General features: G+C 47.6%; 1 protein-coding gene across 1 annotated transcript in view; it reads right to left on the reverse strand.

The window, feature by feature from the left end:
- Positions 1–26,805, reverse strand: part of DNAH5 (dynein axonemal heavy chain 5) — a 5,605,957-nt gene that overhangs the window by 1,327,429 nt on the left and 4,251,723 nt on the right. Inside the window, exon 48 of the mRNA XM_086967405.1 lies at positions 15,295–15,417. Coding sequence (XP_086823531.1) covers positions 15,295–15,417 — 123 coding nt within the window. The remainder of the gene's footprint in view (positions 1–15,294; positions 15,418–26,805) is intronic.

The raw sequence follows: 26,805 nt of genomic DNA on the forward strand, positions 1-26,805 counted from the left end.
CTAGGTCAAAGGCAGTCTTCAGGTCTATAAAGGCCAAGTAAACACTGCCCTTGCCCAGCACCACCACCTTCCAGTAGAGAAGAACCAATCTAAAAGCTTGTTCTATGGTCCCTGTTCCGGAGCGAAAGCCAGCTTGGTAGTCCGACAGAATGTTATTGTCGTCTACCCACTGAAGGACCCTCCCCAAAATCACTTTGCCCGCCACCTTCTGGGTTGAATCAATAAGGCTTATAGGCCTGTAGTTTGCGGGGTCGTCCCGACACCCCTTTTTGAATATCGGGACGACCTCCGCCCCTTTCCACGATTCAGGGACAGGAGCGCCATTAATGTTAGCATTAAGCAAGGAAGAAACCACCTTCCCCCACTCTTTGTAGTTGGCGCACAACAGATCACCTGGTAGCCCATCAGGTCCAGGGACTTTGAGGGGCACCAGAGATTTTATTACGCTCTCCACTTCCCTAGGGGTGAATAAATCTCCTATTGTGTCCCCCTGAGGTTCAGCTGTATAGAGACTACTATTATCGATTAGCCGGGGGATCGTCTCATCAGAGGTATAAAGGGAGAGAAAGTGATTGTACCAAGTTTGTGATGGGATGTTGCATGTGATGAGGGTGCTATCTGGTCTGTTCCTGAGTCTGATTAAATTCCAGAACCCTCTAGGATCTCTGCCAGCACTCGCTTCCATGAGATCAGACCAGTACCTATCCTCCCACTCTTTCTTTGCTACTTTCGTGCTCTGGGGATACTTTTTCCTAGCAAGCCTGATCTTTGCCGGGGATTTAGTTTTAACAGCGGTGATCAAGGCAGATTTATCCTCCCTGCATTTTTTAGTAAACCAGCCTGGTTGGTTCTTAGGTCTCTTATTATTCCCGGCTGGAGGATCTCTAACTGGGAGACGGAAGAAATTACCCATAGCGTTGATTAAATTACAGAAAAGAGCTGTCACTTCACTGGGTATCTCGGTGCTCAAGTCCAATTTGGACTGTGCAGTTGCTAGGAGCGCCCCTATAGCTAGCAGGTTGCCCTCGTCCATGGTGACATTGCACCACTTCAGGCGCCTCCCACAGTTAGTGGGGCGTACTGCTGAGGTGAAGGCTGGCTTAGAGGGCGAGTGCACACTAAGTTCCCCAGGCCACAAAGGGTGAAGAGTCAAGGAGAGGGGGTTGTGATCACTATCGGCTGTGGGTGAGACCACCATATCCCGCACAAAACTCCACAAGTTAACGTCGATGAGAATATAGTCTATCCTCAATGTGTGATGCGCCCGGTTATAGGTGTGGGCTCCTAGAGGATCCGAGAGCGTCCTCCCGTTCACGGCCCTCAGGCCATATTCCAGGGTCAGGGAATTAAGTTGTATGGCCCTTGGGGACCACCTCCTGATAGGTAGAATAGTTAGGGTGGGAATTTCTCTCATAGCATCTTCTTTGGTAAGACCCAAAATGTCCTCCGTAGCAAGGGGCTCAAAGGTGCAGTTGAAGTCCCCCGCAACCAGGACATGGGATCTAGCTGGGCACTGTATAAGAACATCCTCCAGGCCTGTAACAGTGGGTGACTGTAAGCCTCCTTTCGGCCCCCTGGCATAGATGTTAATAATGTGCAGGGTAAGCCCTCTCTGTGGCCCCTTAAGTGAAATTCTGAGTAGATCGAGGGAGTTGGACGCATACTGCATAACTTTGCATCCCAATGAAACATCAACCCATATGAGAAGGCCGCCTGAAGGGCGACCCTTCCCTGTGGGGGAGAGAACAGTGGGTAAGAAGAACGATGAGTACCCCACCTTATGGCAGGGTTCCCTGCTCCATGTTTCTTGGAAGATACAAATTGAATGGACCTCCATGAGGGTATTCCAATCGGGAAGGTCCAGCTTCCTAGAGATACCCGAGACGTTCCAGCTGAGAAGCCTAAGAATTGGATCCGCCACAACCGGCTCCGTGCGGGACTCAGACCCAAGTATTGCCGCCCGCCCCAAAATAGTTAGTGGTAAGCCCTCTCTCATGGGCTTCGCAATATAGGTAGTAGCAAGACCAGATGACGAGTCTAAAGGCCATCTAAGGCGTGGGGGAATAGAGTCAGAGGGACTGTCTGGAACAAGATGTGACTGGAGATTGTCAGTAGATGATTCCGGGACATGGTACGTACTCAGACAAAAAGGTGTGTCCCGGGAGCAAGTATCATTTCAGTACCCAAAAGCCCTCGAGTGGTTCGTTGACTAAGGGTGAGGTAGGTAGGGAAGAGAGAAGTGGTGGTACTCAGGGGGGATGGAACCATGCTTCCCACCCTTGATAACTAACATTTGTAAAGCTTGGCGGCCTAGCATAAAAATAGCTCAATTCTACTAAGCCAATACCCTCTCCTCCATGGCCTTGCTGCTGGTTGCAGATGAATGGGGCAACCCTGGCATCCTTGAAATTCACCACCACCCAATCCCCCTGGAGATGCTTGTGTCCGTATCCTACCCACCCTACCCTTCTAACATTTAGAATCTGGCCATCCAGCTCATTAGGCAATGGTCTGTTTGCTTTAACCAGTGCATGGCTTTATTTTTAAGCGCCTGGTAAGATTCATGCTGGTCAGTCTTCAGTGGTGGAACATTAGTAAGGACAGCAACATAGGGCTCACAGTCAGGTGGGAGGTTTACAGGGAGGGATCTAGCAGCCTCGGTGAAAGGCTGGGCGGGCTGCTGAGAGGCAGGTGCGAACTTAAGGCTATTTGTGCTAGGTTGTTCTGGGAAGGGCTTTAGGGTCTTTCCTTGAGCGCGGTGCTCTCGCCCTCGTTGTAGTGGGTCCTTTCGGATTTGTGCCTGAGGGAACAGAGCTGACAAAATGTTGGCCCTGAACCATCGGGGCACTAGTATCGGAAGGGAATATGGTAGGTGGAGTAGAAACTGGTACAGCCTGTACAGCACCCTGGTGCACAGACCCCTGAGGACAGACCGTTTTTCGGGTGGGTTGAGGCGATGCGCCCTCGGGAGCAAAAACATCTCAATGAGATCTAACCTGCTCACTCTCACTCAGGTTATTTTTAGCCTGCAATTTTATCAAGGATTTGAGAGAGAAAAAATTATCTAGAGATGACTGCTCAAATCTGCCTAAACGGTCTGCGATGTCCTTAACCCTTTGTAGTACGGGGAGAATCAAGGACCTTACTAGCTTCTCGATCTGCTCTATAGGGGATAAGGATAGGGGCAGACTCTTTGCTAAACTCTCCGGGTGAGGGGCTAGATTGGGCTGCGCAGGGGTCATACTAGTTGCTACAGATGGAAACAAAGGGTGTCCCCTCCCCGGCGGCGCAAATTCCTCACCTCCACTAGTATGTTTGGCTTTAAACTTTTTGGAGAGTTTAGACAGCCCACCCCTTGGATTAGTGGGAAATCTTTTCCTCTTGAGGGCACGAAATCTACGGCCCACGCCACCCACTGATTTCACTTTTCGGAGAGGGGTGCAAACAACACTAGACACAAGGGAATTAAGTTTGTTGGCCATGGGGGCTGAAGGCGGAGCCAGTGGCAGAGTGGACTCTGGGGGCTCAGAGGAGGCAGGAGACTCTAACCTTGAAACAACTACCCCATTCAGCCTACCTGCACTTCAACATCACACATATTATTATTAGCAGGAGATGTTATTTGTGCTATGGCCCCTAAAGAGGAGCGCTTATGAGAGAGAGGTTCAAGAGACAATTTACGTTCAGTGGCTGCAATTTCCTTTTCTAGCACTGAGAAAGCACGAGTTATAAAATTGTCCAAAGTCCCATTTATGCTCCCACCCCCACCCGCCTTTCTACCCTATCCCGATCTAGTAGTCATGGGCATGGGCAATGAGACACCTGAGTTGAAAAAACGTCCCACCACAGTAGCAGGAAGCTAGATGAATGAGGCTGGGTTTGCAAAACGAAGCAGGAATCCAAAAGGGACAAGATATGAAGGGGGTGGCCCAGCCCAGCCTTATCCGGCCTATGACGGCCTTGGACGATCCCGCCCATGTCCCGGGCTTCTATCGGGACGCTCCCGCGCAGCGGTGACCAGGATGCTAAATGTAGGTCAAACGGTGTCCTGTGGGCGGGGCTGACAAGGGAGGCGTGACCAGGTATACTTGGTCTAGCCGGGACTCAAGGGAGAGTGAGTCCCTGCTTACGCCTACCCGAGCCCGCTCGATGGTTCAAGGTTCCCCACACGTCCGCTCTCCTGAATCCTGGATAAGGTGAGTTCTCGGAAACACCAGGCGACGAAGCGGCACCCGCGGAGCGGGTGCGGCGAGATGCTGGGCACAATCCTCAGTCAGGACAAGATCCGCTATTCAGCTCCTTTCCCGGTAGAACAAACAGTTTGGTAGCCCACTGGCAGGGCGGAAACAGGTGGTTTTAATCACACACGGCGTCCTGTGGGCGGGACTGACAAGGGAGGCGTGACCAGGTGTACTCGGTCTAGCAGGGACTCCTGGGAGAGTGAGTCCCTGCTTACGCCTACCCGAGCCCGCTCGATGGTTCAAGGTTCCCCACACATTCGCTCTCCTGAATCCTGGATAAGGTGAGTCCCCGCAAACACCAGGCGACGAAGCGGCACCCACGGAGCGGGTGCGGCAAGATGCTGGCCACAATCCTCTGTCAGGACAAAATACGCTATTCAGCTCCTTTCCCGGCAGAAAAAATAGTTATTCAGAAATACAGCATACGGGGGAGCATAACCATCTTTGAGACTGTGATTCTGCCCATGACGGACAACGGCAAGGAAGTCCAAAAGCCCACACAATTACGAAGGCGCGCTATAGCTCGGGTAATATTACCGACAATTTGATCTTCTGGTGACCTGTACACCTGTATCCCAAGATACTTAAACGTAGTCAGGGCCACCGGGATCGAATGGGCTCCGAAGGAATGGAAACAGGACGTGGCATTACCCTAAAATAAAAACTAAATCCTTGAAGCACAACAAAATATCGTCTGCATAGATGGATATCAAGTTATGTGTTTCCCGGATCGGGATGCCCATCCGGTCTCCCTGGGCACGCAAGGCTATAGCCAGGGGCTCCACGGCAAGAACAAATAAAATCGGGGACAGAGGGCATACCTGCCTAGTGCCCCGGTGCACCGAGTAGCTGTCAGAGACATGCCTACCCGTGCGCGCCCTAGACGAGGGGGCTGTGTAAAGCAATCTAACCCATGCCAAGAAGGATTCGGGAAACCCATATTTCCTCAAGGCTGCAAACATAAACGACCAGGACAGAGAGTCAAATGCCTGTTTGAGGTCCAATGCTACGCAGCCCGCCCGGGGATATTCCCGTGGTCCGGTTGTCATGAGTGCGTGTAGCCTCCGCGTGTTAAGAGAAATACTCCGTCCAGGGAGAAACCCGCAATGGTCTCGGTGGATGAGGATAGGAAGATAGGGTTGTTTCCTCAGGGCTATGGCCTTACTAAGAATGTTATACTCAGTGGAGAGTATCGACAGGGGCCTGTAACTAGACATATCTAAGTTATCTCTACCGGGCTTAGGCATAGAGATTATCAGATCCTGCATCGTCGACTCAGGTAAGTGTCCCTCCTCCAGCGCCGTCTGGTCTACCTTCTCCAAGACAGGCACTAGGGTGTCGGAGTAGGTGACGTAGAACTCCACAGGGAGTCCGTCCATTCCCGGTGTTTTGTTGCGGTTAAGGGACTTATTGGCAGCCCCTATCTCATGCTGTGTGATCGGCCCATCCAGTTCCCGACGGACATCATCCATCAGAACTGGTAAGGAAAGATCGCTTAGGAACTCAGACACTCGGTCCGGGTCTTCTCGACCAGAGGGGGCATACAGCGCCCGCAGATGGTCATGAAATGCTCTATTAATCTCAGATTGCGTGCGAGCTAGGTTGCCCGACTGGTCATAAATTTGGGTTATCATCGGAGGGTCCAGGCTGTCTTGTACAAGGCGGGCCAGTAAAGCAACAGCTCTATCCGCCTCCGTATGCTGTCGACGTAAGTATTCTTTGTGATCAATGATTCTCAATGTTTCCAGAATGTCGGCGTGATCTATATTCGCCTTTTTCAGCTCCCCCCTCTTCCCAGGGTCCCCACTGGCCTCTCTTTCAAGTGACTGTAGCCTGTCCTCCACTTCACAAAGTTTTCGGTGGACTTCCTGCCTGGCTCCCACCAGCTGCCCTATAGCCGCTCCCCTCACCACCACCTTCATGGCGTTCCACACCACTAAATTAGAGGAAGCGGAGTCCCAATTTTCTGTAAAGTATTTAGTCAAAGTGTCGGACAAGGATGCCCGGAAGGGTCCGTCCTCCAAAAGGAGCGGGTTCAACCGCCAGGTAGGGACTAGGGTCGGGACTGGACCCCAGAGGAGGCTGAACGATAGAGGTCTGTGATCTGAAAAGGTCTTGGCAAAATACTCCGGGTGATCTACCTTCGATACCAATGACCCAGAGCACATGAATCTGTCTATCCTAGTATGTAGAGAATGTAGGTAGGAATAATAGGAGTAGTCCCTAAGCTCCGGGTTCAGAGCACGCCACACATCTATCAGGCCCCAACCATCCGCCCATGTCAAGAATGTATCAGTCAGTCGGGAAACCCCGGTTATCTGTAAGGGAGGGTGTGATCGGTCAAGGCCTAAGTCCAGAACCATATTCCAGTCACCCCCTAGGACCCAGGGAATACTCGCCCAGTCTACAAGCGCCAGGCCAACTGTAGTTAAGAACTTATCCTGGTCAAAGTTTGGGGCATATATACAGCCAATCACTATCAGTGCGCCATCTAGGGTGCCCTTCACCAATATGAAGCGCCCCTGGTCATCCACCTTCCTCGCTATCTCCTCAAATGGTGTCCCATGCCTAATCCATATCGTTGCCCCCCCTTGAAAAGGCTGAGTATGTCGTAGAGTAAATGGTACCCCTCCATTTTTTCCTCAGTTTTAGGGCTTCTGAAGCCGTGAGGTGAGATTCCTGGAGGAATGTGACCTGTGTGTGGTGTCTAAGTAAGAATGAGTGGATCCGGTGTCTATTCTGTATCGCCCCAAGCCCACGCACATTCCAGGTAGTAAACCTATAAGAGCCTACCGTGTCAACCATAATCGTGCACTGTCGAGCGCAAAAGCGGCCGGAGGCCCAAGTCGTGATCCCTACTAACTAACCACCAGGAGGCTACCCACCCTAACTTCCATTTTAATAACTGAACAAATATGGCGCAGCAAGACACTAATACTGAGCCCAACATAAGAACAAGAAACAAGAATTGCCATATTTTGGTGTATTCGCCTGTGGGGGGGTGGCTTCGCACTAATCCAATCATCCTGTCAGTCCCATCGGGTTCCGCTGGCTCGACGGTATACAGTCCTGGGGGCATAACTGCCAGAGCATATTCACAAGCACCACTTGTTGACTCCCTTTTCGGGCACTCCCATCAACCCATCTATGCTACGACCTCCCGAGGGGGGGGGATGGAAGAACCCCTTACATACAGGATGTTGACTGGACCAAGGAGGGAAACTTGAGCTATACAGTGGTAGGCAGCAGTACATACATTTCTCCCTACAGATGTTTCCTCCTTAGTTTACCAAAACAGCGAGCCACAGGCAATTATCAGGGTCAAAAGGATACAATACATCTATAGTGCAGGTAGTCTGCTCCAAGCGGAGCCCACCGCTGCCTCAGTTGTCCAACAAATCATCCTCTGCCCGGGGTGTACCAGTAGGAAACAGGAGCACACTGTGATCCGAGTCCGAGTGGACTGTACTATCCTCCGAATCCGTCGCAATCTTTCCTGAATCTTCCCGGAACGTGCCCACCATCACCAGAGCGCCCATTTGGTCTTCCTTCTGTTGCTCCTGTGACGGTCCGTGTCGTCTCGCCTTTTGTCCCAACTCCGGGGATCCCGCGTCTTCACGTGTCCGGACCATCTCTCGCTACACTGGTGGTTAACTCTTGAATGGCCGCCTGACTCCCGTCGATACCCATCACCTCTAACCAGTCCTCAGCGTCAGAGGGGCTCTCAAAGAAGTGTGTCTTTCCACCATGTATGATCTTCAGACGGGCAGGGAAAAGGAGCGCCTATTTCAGTTTAGCCTTTTGTAGCTTCTTCTTCACCTCCATGCACGACGAGCGCTGTTTCTGGACCATGTTGGTGTAATCCGGATAGAGGGAGAACCTGTGGTTATCGTACTGGATGAGGGATTTCTCTCGCGCCCCCTGTAGTAGAACATCCCTGTCCCGGTAGTTCAGCATCCGCACGATAAGAGGGCGAGGGGGGCGACCCGGCCGAGGCCGGCCTGTCGGGATCCTATGTGCTCTCTCCACACAGAAATGTGGTGAGAGTCCTTCCATCGTGATATGATCCCGGAACCACTGCTCCATAAAGTCTGCCGCGTGGACCCCCTCACATCTTTCCGGTAGGCCAATGACGCGAATATTGTTGCGGCGGTTAGGTCCTTCTGCATCCTCCACCCTATCCACAAGAGAGGTGACCTGCTGTTGTAGGTGCTGTATTGCGGAGGAGTGATCTTTCACCGTCGGCACAAGATCCGCTATAGCTAGGCCGTGATCCTTCACCTTATCCGTCAATTTGTTATTATCCGCTTTCAACAAGGACAAGCTCGTGGCGAGAGTGCCCACCTGCTGCTCCAGCGCCGCCCTAGAGTCACGTATTTCATTAGGAATTATGTCCAGTTTGTCCAGTGGTTGCTCTTCCCCATGTTGTTGCGCAGAAGCCGCGAGACAGCTACTCCATCCACAGAAGACCAGCCAGTGCGCATGGGCTCGGGACCACCCAGACCCTCTGCCGCTTTCGTTCCCATGTGGACAATGGCGACATGTGTCCCAAAGGTGCTCAACAAAATAGGGACTCCGGGGGGTGAGGGGGGGCAACCCCTCAGAGCCGACCCGGCTCGAGGAAACCGCCACAGATCTCCTCGGTGTGTTCCAGCCCACCAGATTCGGGGCTGGAAGCACGGCCCTTCTACAGGCCGGTAAGTGCCAGCCCCGACCCAGATGTGTCTCCCTCCAGGGTGTCACCAGCTTCCCTTTGGCCTCCTGCGGTCAGGCTCCTTGAGGCGACCCACCATCAAGGCCTCATGCCTCCTTGTCCCTCGACAGCAGCCACGGGGGGGCGGGGGGTAGGGGGTAGCCTCCAGGGATGTGCCCAGTCCAGGCCCCGGGCCCGTCCACCCTACTATGCAGGGCCCGCCACCTTGAGGCCCCGGGCCCGTCCACCCTACTATGCAGGGCCCGCCACCTTGTCCTTCTGGTCAATATCCGGGCGGGTACCTCCCCTCCGTGGGGCCACGGGGAACAGTATCATGGGGGGGTCAGTAGCTTCCCATGTCCCCCGCTCTAGCCGCTCAGCTCACCTCCGTGGTCCTCAGTAACGAACCTCCACCTCCTCGGGCCGGTCTAATCAATGTCCGCGGCTGCAGGGGGAGCAAAACACACTCTCTCCCTCAGTCCTCTATGCGCGGCCGGCGCCCCCCACAGCTCCGATCAGGAGTACAGCTGCTCGAGGGGGCGCCTTGGGGGCTCCTCGCCGCCCTGCCGTTTCAGTCCGCCGGCCCCCTACCTTCCGCCGGCGGAAACGCACAGCTCCCCGGTTCCGCAGCGGGCCCGCCTGCACAAGGCGCCCGGGGCGATCCCCCTCCATCCTCTCCGCCGCTATGGGCAGTGCCTCTCCCTCCACCTCCCAGTGTCTCAGTTATCGCCTCCTCTTCCAGCGTCCGGTCCGGTCCAGCGGTGTTTCCGCGGCACAGGAGCTCCGACCAGGGCACTTCCGGCGTCGCGCCGCCCGTGTTCTCCGGCCTCTCTGCTCACGCTAGCTCCCGTTCTCTGCCTGGTGGTATCACAACGGGCCCACTCGATCGCCATCAAATGCTGCGATGCTCTCCCCATCTGTCCAATGGTCTCAAGAGCTCCGCTAGACTCCGCCAGTGTTCCCCCCCCCGTCCCCCCCCGCCTCGTCGCGGAGGAAGCAAACAGGCGTCAACTAACAGGATAATGCCCCCAGGCGGACCCGGAGCTCTAGCAGAACCCAACCGCCGTCATGGCTGGCTAGCCATGCCCCGTGTATTATTGTTGAGGTAACTTTTAGTAAGTCTTAAAATGCACAATGGATTGTGTTTCCACATAGTTGAAGAAAAGGAACCTGGATGGACTAGTTTTCTGTCAGAAAAATGTAATGCAAAAAGGTATAAAATAGGAGACAGGTTTACAACACCTGTGTGCAAGATATATGGTAGAGTACAGAATAGACTAATGTGGTTGTTTTGCAGGTTTTGATAATTTCAGAATTAAAAGAAATGAAACTCTTTAACTTAAACCACATCATTCAGTGTGTTTGCATATGTCATTAGATCGCATCCCTTCCCTTTTGTAATATATAATAATGTCATATCAGTTTTCTAAAACGTAAGTAGTTGTAAGTGTTTCTTATCCTTTGTTATCAGTATACAAATGTACTCCTTTATAAGAATTGGCCTAGCCATTAACTCTTTTTCTTATTTAAATGGTGAAGAAAAGGCATTCTGTATACCTTTTCTTTTCCATGTAAATATAATCTCATCATACACAGTACTTTGCGTTGAAAAGGTGTTCTATAAGTTTTGCTGTGTGTGTTTGCACAGAACACTCATGGAAAATGACATCCCCAGATTTATCAGAAATCATAAATCTGGACATGTTTGTGAATGCTACACCATCCTCTTATTCGTGTAGCAAAGCACGAGGAAAATAGTTTTCACTTCTCATTTTTTCACTTTCAATGTATGCTGCAATTCACAGCATATATTGAAGAAGAAAAATGCCTTTACTGATTCTTTTTGTGCAAGAAGGTGTCCCTTCTTGTACAAAAACAATCTCTACATGACACGGACATCCTTGCACCATGGTGCAAGGGTGCCTGTGTCACCACATAGCTGCAGTATCTACAGCTGTGCAGAGCAAAGCACAGAGCTGCAACATATTTATGTACATATGTTACATCCCTGTGCTTTGGAAGTACTATAGCACCCTGTAGTTAAATAGTTTACAGTGTCATGCTGCAGCACTTCCTTATAATTGTGCACTTATGCATTCACCACACATCAGAAATGTATTTTTACAGTCATTTATGCACTCCACATACATTCATCTTAACTTTCACACACTAGCATACTAGTTTAGATCTTTCTTTAATTAGAGTAGTTAGTTCTGAAAATAACTTTTTTTTCTTTTTGTTGGTTTTTTTTGTGGGTTTTTTGAATGTTTTTGTATTTTTTTTTAAAACAGGGGGAAAATGAGAACTGTGAAAAGAGAACTAAAAACTGGGAGGAGAGGAGAAAAGAAATCTAACAATGGTGGTGGTTAACAGCTCGACACACCAGATCCACCAACTGCTCTCCATATGCTATGAGCTGTCCGCATTTTACACAGGTCATTCTGAGTTTCCCTAATTGGGGACGAATATCAAGGTGTGTAGAAGAGGTTGATAGTTTTGCTCCACTCATACTCGGGCCTTCTGATGAAGCAGGAGGAGCCTTTTTCAATCTTCTTAACTCCTCCCTAGCAAAGTTGATCGGATGCTTAATCTGCACATGCTTCCGCATTCTTGCAGTACTGCAAGAGTACATTTTTGTGGGGTCTCCCCTTGAAAGCACTGCATTGCAAACGCGGCAAGTGATTTTCGTTGCATTCACCTTTTTAACGCCTTCAGGTAAAGTGAAAAATGTCCAGACAATGCTGGTATATCTTTCTTTACGTGGACGTTCAGGAACAAATTCCTGCTCTGATGAATTCTCTGAATCAGAGGAAGGTGGTGGATTTGCAGCCATGATGTATTCAGGTGAATCTCTTCTCCAAAAATGATGGAGCAGCAGATCTTTTCACGAGGCCTTTCCCTAAGAAAAGTTCTAATAAGAGTAATTAAAATGGGTGGGGTCCTTCAACAGTTTCAATAGGAAGTATAGTGAACCAATCAAATGTATATTTTTGAAATTACATGGTGTGTGCGTAGGTTGCGCGTAGGATGCGTACACTCAGCACGCAGCCTGACTGCATCATGTTCGCGTTCAGCGCGACTTCGTGAAATTGCATTAAAAAGGGATGTACTTTTTAAGAAAGTTAAAGAATATTATTTTAATAATAACCTCAGATAATATCTTGTCTTAATATTTATATTAAATATATATAAATACGTTTTCCAACATTGAAGAATTCGCGGAAGTCACACACCCACGGCATCCGATATGCATATGACGTCAGGCGCTACTGCGCGTCCATCACGTCGCGTTGTACATACATCTCACCTATGTGCCAAACGTCGAGCCAAGCGTCGCGCACAAGTCGCATAGCAACCGCGTTGGGAAAGTCTTACTCGTCGCACACCTTACGCGGATCCTAGACAGCGAGCTTAAAATGGCGGACACGTTTCGTGCAGTAAACGAATAGGGTGTTTGTAGGGTGCGCATCTCTTTAAAAAAAGAAAAATAATATAATTATATTATGAACAATATTCAATAATGAAAAAAATATTTTTATGTTAAAAACAATTAATACAAAAATGTGTAATGTAATTAATTTATAAAATAGCATAAAAATAAAAAGATTTAAAAAATGTTGTTAGAAAATATAAAAAAAACAATATATTTAAAAATCATTTACATTTTTTTTAATTTACTAAAAAAGCCATAGGTTTTGCATATGTTATAGTTATGATTTAGCATTTAAAAAAACCTTAGAAATTCACTGAAAAAGCCATATGTTTTAAACACGTTATATTTAGGAATTATCATTTAAAAAACCTTTGAAATTCACTGAAAAAACCATAGGTTTCAGACAAGTTATAGTTAGGAATTCGCATTTAAAAAACTTAAGAAATTCACTGAAAAAATCATAGGTTTCAGGGGTGTTATAGTTACCTGGACATTTCACTTGTATAAAACCATTGAAATTCCCCTGTTATAGTTAGTTGTACTAACTATAACTCTCGCGCCCGCAACCCACTGCTGATGATGTCACTTATTACATCATTCATGACATGGTCAGTGACATTACTGATGACATCTTAAATGACATCACTGATGACATCATCCACTTGACAATCAGATACACCTCATCGTACACTAGTATAACCTTTCACTCACTGTAAAATACAGAGTACCATATTTGAATTTATTGACACACCAATACAAGTATCTAAAAATCCACTCACTGATTCTTAGATCTACACACACATATAATCAATTACCTATAGATTCACTCATACATGCTGTCAATGATCAATAGAATACTATCAAATATACTTATACACCCATATTAACATTACACACCAGCACACATCCTATTTACGTATGCAGTAATCCTACTCACTTTTTCAAACAATGGATCATACTTACATTTAGTCAGCTACAGGCTTATACAAACACCACTTAATTTATTCATATAGATAGTTACTCATACTTAGTGTGTTATAAAATCACTTTTACAAGTATACAGTTATCCATACAGTCACTCATGAAATTACTGAGTCTTATGTATACTTATTTATATATAACAAATCTCACATACACAGCCTTTTATTATTCTAGATTGTTGGGCATGTATCATTGAGATACATATAATATATATATATATATATATATATATATATATATATATATATATATACAGATGGGGAGTGGAAAATGATGGAACACCAGCGTGCACTAGAAGTCTGGGTAGCGCGAAAGGTACAGCAGAGAGACAGTGCTATTTAAAAATGCGTGACAATGCATTTCAGTGCGGTGATGTGGGACACCGCACTGAAATGCGTTAGTGTCACGTCCATTGCGTGATACTTGTCAGGCATGCCTTTAGGGGCCTTATTGGGGATTCTAGAGGACTTGGGGAGAGGCAAGGTGAGAGGGCTTCCTGGTTGGAAATGCGACACTACTGACCAAAGGGGACAGGTGTGAGGTGAAGCCGCCGGCGTGGCAGAAAGGCGAGCAGCAACTGGATTGTCAAAATGGAAGAACCGATGCATGCTGCAAGGGACTGCGCCTAGAAGCACCGACAAATTTGGGCAAGTGGTGAAACTACTATGGACTAAGCGGGGTGAGACTATTTAAGTGCTGGGTGACGACAATAGTCAATTGGCCCATTCGGTAAACAATACTGCTAAGTCATGTTAGAAGTGGAGATGTGGAGAAGTGTGGCTCAATGGTTAGAGCGGCAGACCCTGATGCAGAGGTCTGGCCCGGGACCAGGGTTCAATTCCCCGCCTCGGCGGGTCTTGGGCTCAAAAATTCCTCGGACCTGATAAGTCTCGACTCGGTGCCTATTCCAATCATGGAGTCCCACTCTGCAACTCTGGGCAATAGCTTGCTTAATCTCCACAACGGCCCCCACAACGCTAAGGATGCCTGGCCTCCACCTTGGGGGTGCCCAGGAGTGGACGCCTCACAGGGAAAGCCAGGATGGGTTCCACAGCGGTATTCGTACAAGCGCCTTGAGACCCTTGCGGGTGAGTAGTGTGCTATACAAGTATCAATTTACATCCGGGCCTCTATGTTTCCCTCTGAAACCCATTATCCACATCTAATCTTAGGGCCATCTAATTCATACAATTAAGCTCACAGAGTTTATCAGGATTGTTCAAAATTTGGATTCTTTACATTTGTGCTCTTGCACATCACTTACAGTTCATTAAAGATAAGTTTAAAGGTGAATAATGTTACAAACAATGTAAAGAGGATGAACAGCAAACAGATTGTGTTAATAGGAGAAGCATAGCTTGTTTGTAGGCGACATTAGAGAATAAAAGGGTACAGTTGAGAGACTACTTTCTTTGGTGTAGTTATTTTTTTTGTGCCATGCATCCCAGCAGCTTTTATCTCTTAATTTTAAAAAAGTATTTCCATTCCCTAATTTGATGTAACGAAGTTAACTTCACTTCGGTATCAGATATGGAGTTAGGCTCTATATGAGAGTTTAAACAATTTTTCTTGTAATAAATTGCATGTTAAAAATGTGTAATTTAACAAACACTTTCAGTTGCATGCAATAATACTATCACAAAAGTGACAAAATAATTCAAAGTTTATGAAATGGTCAGCAGATTTAAATTCGGTGTAGATCTACTGATAACTCTGAAGTGTCTATGCAAGTTCTGCAAAATAATATGGGTATACAACGTGCAGGTTTTGCGCAAGGTAAAAGAGCACACTCTGAGTGTTGAACAGTGATTAATACGATTAATATGTTTATTATACTGATACCAGTGAAGGCAAAAAAAGGCAAACTCACATAAGTGTTTAGGTAGCGCCTGTACAGTAAATACAGATTAAACAAATCCATGCAGCCTTTCGTACTCTATGCTTACCTGATCCCCCCATTCATTGATAACAGGCATATTCACATCATCTATAAAGACCGTCAGCTTCTTCCCTGAAGGTGGTCCATAAGTCGTGCCCATGCGTTTATCAACATAGCTCTCAATAGTGCGCTGCAAGTAAGATTGAGCATGTTATTCATCTTTTGTACTAAGCATGAACATTTCAATATTGTGCTTTATATTGAAAACAATTCTGGTCCATACTGTTTATAAAACTAGAATTGATTTGATGCCTAAATTCAAATTAGCGCCCAAAATAGTCTCGTTACCCGGTAAAATAGCAGTCATGATTCACAGAATCAGGACTGGTAAGTTGCATTCAGCTATATGTAAATGTAATTCCAGTATTGCAGAAAAGCCATATGTGCAAGTTACGGTTAGGGATGGGAATGTAGGGTACTCCACAGTGGTGGAGCCTGTTAAAGTAGGTGAAAATCAACATATTTATACCTTTGCAAGGATTTACATACCCCTTGCAGCTTGGTTCTCAAACCAGTCAAATCATGCATGGATGCTCTTGTCAACGGCAAGGTCAGTCTGTAGCCAGTGTGGTAATAGGAAACACATCCTTATAAATAACGGGGCTGTCAACGATATGGACATATTTTCCTAATGGAGATACAACAATTATGCATACAAACGCACACTGTCTTACATTTATAGATAAGGAATCTTCTCACATGCAGAAATCTGCAAAGTCAGCATTCCAAAAAATCTACGAATGCCACAGATTTCCTAGAGTGCACCAAAAGAGTAGCAATTCTCATGCAGCACATATTTGACTTTATACCTGTAGCTTTGGAAAAGAAGCTATAAACGTTTAGTGAGGACAAAAGACAAAAGTACGCTTGCAATCATTGTTCCCTCAGAAAGCACATCAACAGACTACTATATTGACCAGGCCCGACCGATGGGAAGAGACAGTTGGTTTATTTCAATGACAAGAGAAAGGACAAAGAGTAAACAATTCACTACAATAGGCAACATTTGTACTAGTGTCCCAGGATCCAGGCCTGTCTATTTCCAATATAAAAGAAGATTTTTAAAACAGTCTAACAGTGTAAGCCTAGAAGCAACACTAGTTAAAAAGGGCCAAAGTTCTGGTTTAAAAACTGAGCGGTAGTCCAGCAGCTCGTGTTCAGGGAGAAGTGCTTGCAAAAAGCGGAAGAGGCACTTAAGTTAAAGCAATGCAGATATAAGACTTAAAACGAACCGACTTTGGTCAGGATGGGCATGCATTTCATCCACAAGGAATACACAATGTATTGCATTGCAACATTTATATACCAAGTACTACCCCTATGTGGGGCACTGAAGTGCTTGCCTACATGGGCAGCAAGCTTTACCATGTAGAGTGTGTAGTTGGGAGGGTGTTGTCTTTGTTTTGTTATCCAATGTGGGAAATGTTTCCATGTCATGTGTGATGATCAGCGAGGTACGGTTATTGTGTTCTGAGATGCCGTGCTTAGCAGTGTGGTGGATGATGAGGTATGCGATAGACGCACAGTTTATGATTTTCACTTAGTTGGCAGCTTCAAGCAGATCTGAAGGCACACTTATGGTATTTCTTATGATCATTGTCTACTTTGGTTACTGCAATGGGGTTTTTGAATCTGAAATTTTGTTCATAGTTTTGGCTCCGAGCTAGCATTGCTGGAGAGAGAAAAAGGTGGAGCGATCTGCTGGGATGGGCCTTGTTACTATCATCCCATATATGAGGGTCATTGTGAAATGTAAAGAAGCAGTTATAGTATTTAGTTATTATAGGGGCATGCTGAGGTGGACTAGATTAAAGTCCTTAAATTGACCAGCAGTATGTTGCAGATCTTTCATTTATTCCATGCCTGTTCAGTTGGTGAAAGCTAATTTATTTGGCTGGCACAGTGCTGGTGATGGTGAAGTCCCGTAGCAGATATACATTATGTGAGTGTAAGAGGGTACGTTACAGATGGCTGTTGATCTCTGAGCGTTATGGTTAAAATATTTGCATGGGCTAGAAATGTTGTATATGAACTGACATAAATAGACTTCACATTTTAACCCGGATGTTGATGACATTAACGCCCCTTTTGATTCATAAAGCATAGTAAACTATAGGCCTATGGAGCTAATTACCATGGAGGAGGTCAAGGTTGCCCTAAAGAGCAATGTCCAAGGTAAAGCCCAGGACCCGATGGGGTTCCTGTGAATGTTTTTAAGTCCTACCCCTCCCTATGGGTCCCGATTTTAACCCAGATTTTTAATGCAGCAGCTAATGGCCACTTCACGAAAACTTGGTATTAAAGTGTGATCGTACCCATTTTTTAAAAAGGGGGCAAAAACGATACATGCTAGGTGTTATCGAACTATATTGCTGCTAGGCTCTTCTGTGAAAATCATGGGAAAAGTGATCCTTGCAAGGTTGGATCCTGGGTTCAGGAAAAAGATATTCTAACTGAATCAAAATTTGGAAATACGAAGGATATAAGCACTGTGGAACAAGGCATACATCTGAATCTTATAATCAGTAAATATACGTTGGAAAGGGAGGGACCCATCTACCTATGTTATGCTAATTTGTCCAGCACCCTTGATTTTGTACATCATGCAGAACTATGACAGGTCCTAATACAGATGGGTGCCCTGTGGAAAGGTAGGGCCGATTTCGACCAAGAACCCTTCAGTATTTGCCCGGCGTTAGCCGCCTCTCATACCATTCAATATTACCAAACAAAGAGGCAGGCGCTGGAGACTGGAAGGCAGGAAACAGGAGTTTATTCCGACGGAGCAGAACACATCAAATCAGACAACAGGGTATCTTCTCGAGGTGCTCTAAACGCATCTCCGAGGCCTGGCCTCTTATACACTGGTTTATGATCTTTATTACAGTAACACATTCCTGCAAATACTTTGAAGTACGAAAAGACATCCTTGGAACCCCACTTCAAGCCCGTTCCCACACACATCTACAGTAGAAGTCCCCACCCCTGTAACAGTAGGCGATGGCTATTGCGCAGCAGGACATTCCGTTGATTCCCGGAATGCGCGTGGTTGATCGGATCTCATGGGGTGGGGGCTTTGATCAATCGGAGATCCTTTGAAGCGGGGCAGCTGCTTACTGTATGGGGGCAATAAATGGTATCCGCAGGGCCAGGTGGCGGCCTGGGAACGGGCAGGACAATCGGGCACAGAGGAAAGGGGGTTCATCGAAGGATGGAGAGGTGTTGGCCGGGTGCAGGATGTACTTCAGAGGCAGAATCGCGCTGGAAGGGAGGTTTATGGTCCGAGCATGAGAGAGCGGGGGCTGTCAGTGCGCGGGGGATGCTTGCGAGGTCAGAGGGAGAGACGCGCTGGCTAGCGGCACTGGGCAGAGAGGCCATGACACTCAAAATGGCTGCTGCTTACGCGCACACACGAGCCTGAAAAGGGGGCAAGATGGCGCCGATAATGTTGACATCGAAACCCAGATTTTAACAGTCCTGCCTTTTCAACATATCTAGCCAGCTTGTCTAGTCGATATTTAGTCTCATCAAATTCTTAACCTCGACATTGTATAATGCTCTCATGCGTTCTTTTTCAAAGTCCAAAGTCTTAGGGCAGATACAGTTTGCACATAGTGAGCACAAAGGCGGTAGGCATTGGATTCCTAGGCAGAACCCACATAACACAACAACAGGTATCAGTATAATTGTGAACAACCTCCACCCCCAGTTCTTTACAGTGCTCCAGAACCATCCACCAAGTGACCATTCTTCTTGTTCCTGGTGAACCTCTGAGGAAAGTCTGTGGAGATGTTCAATGGCTCTGTACACTGAGGGTGAATTGTCCGGTATATAGGTGCAGCAGCTGGACCCAATGATGCGGCATGCTCCTCCACGATCTGCTAGAACCACATCTAGAACAAGGCGGTTCTGAAGAGCCACCAAGCGGACCGCCTGAAGCTCGGCTGTGTCTCTGAGATCAACACTACTCCTAGTCTGTTCGTCCATGAGGGTCACGCAGTCATGTACAGGGGACACATTGGGATCGTTCTCTGGTAGGGGTAACAAAGTCGCTGGGTTCAGTGTGGTGCATCTCTTCAGGGTGATGTGGGCTGCAAGCAGAGTCAATTCGTACCTAGTCAGTCGTGCACTAGTCAGGTGTTGCGTCTTGGTCTGGTTCAGGAGGGTGTCGAACCGCATGGGGCACTAGCACCGTGAGGGGGTTCGAGAGTACGATCCCCTCACTCTGTCGGATAGAGATAGCAGCGGCAGCTACAGCTCGAAGGCAGGCAGGCAAAGCTCTGGCTACAGGGTCAAGAGCGGCAGAGAAGTAGGCGCATGGGCGTTGCTTTGGGCCAATAGACTGGGTCAAGACAGACAAAGCACATCCCTCCCTTTCGTGAGTGTAGAGGGAGAAGGGCTTTGTGTAGTCGGGAGTTCCTAGGACAGGGGCTGAGCAGAGGCCATTTCTCAGTTCTTTGAAGGAAGATTGGCATTCAGGAGTCCAAGGGAGTGGGGAGGGGACATCTTTAGCTAGTAGGGAAAGCAGTGGTTTCACAATGAGGCTGAAGTTTGGCAACCACTGCCGACAGAAGGAGGTGAGGCCTAGTAGGGAGCGGACTTGTTTCTGTGTTTGCCGGACAGGAATTTCGAGAATGGTCTGAATTCGATCGGGTGTAAGTTTTCTATTGTCTTTGGACAAAAGATGGCCTAGATAAGTGACCTGGGGTTGACAGAAATGCAACTTCTTTCGGGAGACCTTGTGGCCATTTTCTGCAAGGAAGTGCAGATGTTGGATGGTGGCTGTGACTGCAAGTGGAGTGGTGTCGGCCGCCAAAAGAATATCATCGACGTATTGTATCAACACCACTCCGTCCGGTAGCTGGACTGCGTCCAGTTGTCTCTTGAGGGCCTGACTGTAAATGCTGGGACTTTCAGTGTAGCCCTGGAGTGCTCGACAAAATCTATATGAGCGGGCTTTTAGGGTGAAGCCTAAGAGGTATCGGCTGTCTGGGTGGATGGGGATAGAAAAGAAGGCGTTTTTGAGGTCAATGACAGTGAAGGTGGTGGCATTAGAAGGAATAAAAGTCAGGATAGTGGTGATGTCTGAGACTACAGGGTACTGAGGTACGACCACTTTGTTAACCTCCCGGAGGTCGATGATGAAGCGGTACGCTTTCCCATCTCCCTCACCTTGCTTCTTAACAATGGGTAGGATAGGGCTGTTGCAAACATTGCTAACTACTTCCTCTACCACTCCTGCATCTACCAAGGACTGAATAATCTGCACCAATGCCTTCACGCCCTCGGGCGATATCCGATATTGTGGAAGTTTCGGGAGTATTGAATCTTGTCGAACAGTTATGTGCACTGGGTCGATCATCATGCGTCCTACGTCTGTGTCAGTCTTGGCCCACAGATATGGGGTTAGGGTGTCGAGTAGGGACGAGTCGGCATCAGTAAAGGAAAACATGCGTCGGGTGGGACAAAGTCTGAGCAGGGTCGGGTTATCATACAAAAAGACTCGAACTCCATCTTGCGAACACCTAATAGTGGCTCGGAAATGCTTCAGCAAGTCAAGTCCCATAATGGCGTCAGGGGTATTGGAGGAAAGCAAAAACGTCGTATCAGTAATGTTGTTCTCTAGGTCAAAGGAGATCGGCGTGGACAAAGGGTTAGTGGAGGGCGTTCCATCGAAACTTATCGATGTAATAAGTGAGCCAGACAAGGGTGCCCTTGGAATCAGTCGTTTAGATAACGCACTACGTGTTGCGCCAGTGTCTACCAGAAATGGAGACTTCGTACCCAGGACCTTAGCGGTGACATAAGGACCTTGCTGGTCAACATAGAGCTCGACTGGATCCCTCCCTTGCCCTAGGCAGTCCTATGCGAAGTCGTGAGTGTCATTGCAGTCAGACTGCTGGTACTGGTTCTGTCGGGGATGGTCAAATGTGTACGGTCTGCCTGGTCTGTCGTTAGTCGTGTCATTCGTGGACCCTCGTCCCTGTCCTCTATTTCTCGGACCACCGGCTACATCTCTGGGGTCCCTATTTTTGTTCATCTCCAACAGAACCGGACACTGAGATTTCCAGTGGCCGAATCCCTTGCAGAATGCACACTGGTCTTAGCTAATATCTTTACGTCCAACATAGGGTGCGGGAGCACGCTCCTTAGGGGGTGGATTCCTAGGGGCATTCATCTGGTAATTCCCCTTGTACTGCTCTCGACCTACAGTGAAGTCACCCCTTGCAACTGAGCAATCATCACCCTCTCTTTCAAGTCCTTTTTCTTTTTCTCAGTCGCCCTATCATTTTCGTTTTTCTGATGCTCATAATACTGAGCCATCTGAAGGATAGCCGCAGGCTTGGAGGCTGCCCAACTACTCTCGCTGTCTTGCAGTTTCTGAGAGACCTCCTGCGACAGACCTTTGACGTAGTACTGGACAAATAGGTGGTGTCCGGTTGCAGAGGTCATGTCCTGGCCACAGTAATCGGAAAACACCGTCTCAAACAGGGAGAAATATTATGATACATCTTCCTGGGGTTTCTGGCGACAGGCCGTCACTATCGACCAGTCTACTTTCTTTTCTGGGATCAGGGTTTTCAGTTTCTGTACAATTTTGTCTGGGAGTTCTAATATGGACTCTAAAGGTTTCTGTCCAGCCTCTCGTTGTCTATCTATGCCATCGAGTTGTGACCAGGTATGTCCAAACAGCTCAAGGTGGTCGACTTTCCGGATTTGCTTCCACACATCAGCTGGCAGACATAACCCGAAAAACAAGTTGATGTCAGCTAGGGTCATAATCGTTGAACCTAAGGCTGTACCTAGTTCAGTGTAAAGGCGGTGGGATTTTTCCGCAAATCGGGCAGAGATTTTCGGAATGTCAGGATGTCTTGTCGATCCCATGGTTGGTAGACCCAGTTGTACATTACCCTCCCTCTTGCATCCTGGTGGTTAGCATCATCGTGTGTTCCCTGGCCTCGTGGGGGGACCCAGTAGGGAGCAGCCTCTCTAATTGGCATCATGGTGCTAGCTTGTTCTATTTGTGGTTCGGTCGCTACAGGTGTCGTAGGTTTAGCTTCCAACCCTTGTTCAGTGAGGTGACGGAAAACCTCGAGCGTTCGCGCAAGGAGATCCGTCACATCACACTCACCCTCATCCCCGATATCGACCCTTCTATATAGAGTCGTTAGGCTCTCAGGACCTTTGTCTCGATATCGGTCCTCATACGCGTTTAGGGCATGATAACACAATTGTACAACAAAGTGTCGTCTGTGGCTCCCAGCATATGAGTTGAACATATCCATGATGTGTTCCTCACTCTCCTTTCGTTCTACTAGTGTCCTGACTACCTTGTCAATCCCTGCTCGCTCATCTTTGCTCAATCTGTTCGTTCTCGTGGAATCTGTCTTTCCGGTCTCAGGATCATCTAACATTGTTGCTTGTGCTGTTTCTAGTACAAGGGGTTCGGCCGGCGCGGAGGCCATGGGGACCGAGGCCCTGGCACTACTCTCGCCTGTGCTTAGGGGCGGCGGGTGCTGCGCTAAAGGTTGGGAAGGGGCATATGGAGGGGGCATGTAGATGATCGGAGGACCTAATAAAAGATCATCGTTGGCTCGCTGTTTCGAGGGTAATTCAGGGTAGAGCATAGAGGGCGTTCTAACAGGACACTGACTTGATGTCTCGGACTCTTGTTTCCGTTTGGCTTCCTCCCTCTCCTTAATCTCTTCCTCTAGTCTTCTAGCAGCTAGGTGAGCTGCTTTCCGTAGTTCTTTCTCTAATCTAATCTCGTTTCTTTTCTTGCGTTGTTCTGTTTCTTTACGCCACATGCCGAAGCTATCAAGCATAGTGGGCGTCGTCTTATTGTTACAAAGGGCTGTTTCTAGCGCGCTTATTTTATCTTCATCGAAGGATCCTATCAGTGGCCACTGACTTTCTCGATCCTTTTTGGTGTATTTATGCCACAGCCTACTATAGGCTATAGAGACTAGTCCATGCTTTGTGTACATGTCCTTATTAGGGGTGCCTTCCAGTGGAGGCGGATGGTTCATCTCTAGTAAGCGGTCCGGGCTGAACCAACTACCAATCAGTGGGGAGAAGATGGGCATGACGGGTTACAACGGGAGACAAAAGTCTGCACTACCTATCTTTTCACTGCTTACAAAGACTAGACAGAATATCCCTATTCCACGTTATTTGTAAGCAGAGAATACCTCCAAAGAACCAATATCGAACAATCAATGTTCGGTCAATCAAACAATCAATGGCGAGAAAGAGATAGGCACGACGGGTTACAATGGGGGACAAAAGTCCGCGTTACCTACCCTTCACTACCTGCAAAGGAACAGAGAATCTTTCTATTCTTCTCCGTTTGCAGACAGAGAATCTCCAAAAGGAACCAACAATTCAAAGAGTAATACTAGTATTTTCCAAACAATCATTTCGCAATTTGTCGTGTTACACGACCTTACCCGGACCGCATGGACAGTTTCTTGTCTTCCGAATCCAGCGCCCGATCGTCCTCTATCTTCTGTCGCGGCACTCCTGATGGTTCCCAGTCAGGACCGTAGATCACTAGAGAGAGGTCTGTTCGGAACCAGTGAAGTTCGGATGATCGGCTGTCAGACGAGGGTCTATCGGACAGGAGCTCTCCCGATCGTTGCAGTCGTTCACTCTGTCGTCAGGACCTCTCCCACTGGATCCACGTGTCGCTGATGGGCCCTACGTTGGGCGCCAATTGTGGAAAGGTAGGGCCGATTTCGACCAAGAACCCTTCAGTATTTGCCCAGCGTTAGCCGCCTCTCATACCATTCAATATTACCAAACAAAGAGGCAGGCGCTGGAGACTGCAAGGTAGGAAACAGGAGTTTATTCCGACGGAGCAGAACACATCAAATCAGACAACAGGGTATATTCTCGAGGTGCTCTAAACGCATCTCCGAGGCCTGGCCTCTTATACACTGGTTTATGATCTTTATTACAGTAACACATTCCTGCAAATACTTTGAAGTACGAAAAGACATCCTCGGAACCCCACTTCAAGCCCGTTCCCACACACATCTACAGTAGAAGTCCCCACCCCTGTAACAGTAGGCGATGGCTATTGCGCAGCAGGACATTCCGTTGATTCCCGGAATGCGCGTGGTTGATCGGATCTCATGGGGTGGGGGCTTTGATCAATCGGACATCCTTTGAAGCGGGCAGCTGCTTACTGTATGGGGGCAATAAACGGTATCCGCAGGGCCAGGTGGCGGCCTGGGAACGGGCAGGACAATCATGCACAGAGGAAAGGGGGTTCATCGAAGGATGGAGAGGTGTTGGCCGGGTGCAGGATGTACTTCAGAGGTAGAATCGCGCTGGAAGGGAGGTTTATGGTCCGGGCATGAGAGAGCGGGGGCTGTCAGTGCGCGGGGGATGCTTGCGAGGTCAGAGGGAGAGACGCGCTGGCTAGCGGCACTGGGCAGAGAGGCCATGACACTCAAAATGGCTGCTGCTTACGCGCACACACGAGCCTGAAAAGGGGGCAAGATGGCACCGATAATGTTGACATCGAAAACCAGATGTTAACAGCCCCACATGATATTAGATGCCACCTCTCCGAGCTGTGTGCATACTTGACAACCCTTGTGAGTTATAGTAGCAATGGGAATCATACAGAGACATTTTGGGTGACCCGGGGTTTAAGGCAGGGATGCGTGCTCGCACCCCTGTTCTTTCTATATATAAATGGGGTGGACAGCCTACTGCAAACTCTAAAGACTGATGCACCCAAGGCGCTTTCCTGTATCACTCTGATCCTGCTTTCAGCAGACGATGGAGTGCTCATATTCCGGATGCAATTGGCCTCCAGCGATTAAGAGATAACTTTGTAACATTCATGATAAGATGGAGAATCAAGATCTAACACTGGATTTACCTAAGACCCACACCTTGGTTTGCTGGAAAAAGATAAAATGAGGAAGACCCATTTTGACCAGGGCCAAAAACTAGTCAACTAAAAACTTTTAGTTATCTGGGCATTGTTTTCTCAAGGAAAAGGGACTGGCTATTGTAGTGTCCTTCAGGATATAAGCACACACGGACACAGGGTTACAGGTTATCATCTCCTTTATTTGCTTCCTTCTTCTTCCTGGGCTAACGGCTAACTGCCGTCCCTAGCCCCAGCTCCTCCCTTTCCGCCCGCCATCGTCCCACCTCGGGATGTCCTAGTGCCTTACTGGTATGGACATCATTACAGTCATCTCATTTGGAAATGGGCAAATAAAAATGTATATGGGCTACTGCAGCCATGTTATATTTTGCCCAAAAAATCAGAAGCAAGCCTATTAAAAAAATTATTTAATAATACGGAACAAAATGTCTTCCTGTAGCTTTATCGGGTTCTCTCTGTATGGGGGAGGGAAAAGCATAACCCGCTACCGGTGCAATAAAATATCTTCCTACATAGGAAGTTGATGGTGCCAAGTTCCACTCCCACCCTTACTGTCCATACATAATTAGGCATTGGGTACTTGGAAGATACTCTCCATCTCAGTACTCTGACAAAATGGCATAGTATCTGGACAAAACAAGGACCAAGTTTACCAGGGAGATCATTAGGGACTGTCTGGGTTTGGATCATTTCGATAAAATACCATGGATTTAGTATGCAATAGTAATAACCCTTCTCAGTGAACTTGGGGAAAGATTTAACCCTTTAGAACCCCACAGTATCCTGCAATTTAGTCAAAAGGAAATAAAATCTATCATGTTGGGGAAAAGGGATATGAGCAGAGAACATCAGGAACAAACAAAACCCTTGATCGAAAGGTATTGCACGGGCCAGTCCCAGTTGGGAATACAAGGATACATGGTAAGTGTGAAAAACACTTACAATCGATTCCTACTGACCAGATTGCACCTAGAGCTGATCCATTACCTTGTGGTTTTCCCTGTTCACACTGAGTCCCACGCAATGGACATGCACCTTGATCATAACTACCTATATGAGAGGTCATGTTCAAACATCTCTTTCATAATCTAATATACATATAATATGCTTATAGTGGTTGTCACAACAGAAATGAAGTTGTTGTTCATGTCGTTCATAGAATATGAGGAACTAACGGCCAGATTCATCAAGCCGAAAACTGCTCGCAAAGGGCCAGATTCTGAGAATCTGGCCCTTTGCGAGCGCTATTTTTGCATTTGGGATTCAGCATCCCAAATGCAAAAATCGCATATTTGCGAATAATTGCATTTAAGGAATCTCAATTAGAGATTCCTTAAATGCAATTCAAGAAGCATTTAAAAATTGCGAAATCGCTATTTTGGGCCGCTATTTACCGCGAGGTCAAACCTCGTGGTAAATAGCGAAAACTTAGAAAAATGCATTTAAATGCATTTTTCTAAGTTGCATGTTACACACACACATGTCCTTTGGACATGTGTGTGCGCAACATCAATGTAGATTACCTTTCAAGGGAGCTACAGGGTGTCCTCTGGACAACCCTGACACCCTTGAAATCGCATCCTTATTTGCGATTAGCAAATTGCTAAT

This window comes from Lissotriton vulgaris, chromosome 4_1, assembly GCF_964263255.1.
Source record: "Lissotriton vulgaris chromosome 4_1, aLisVul1.2, whole genome shotgun sequence".
NCBI classification, from domain to species: domain Eukaryota; kingdom Metazoa; phylum Chordata; class Amphibia; order Caudata; family Salamandridae; genus Lissotriton; species Lissotriton vulgaris.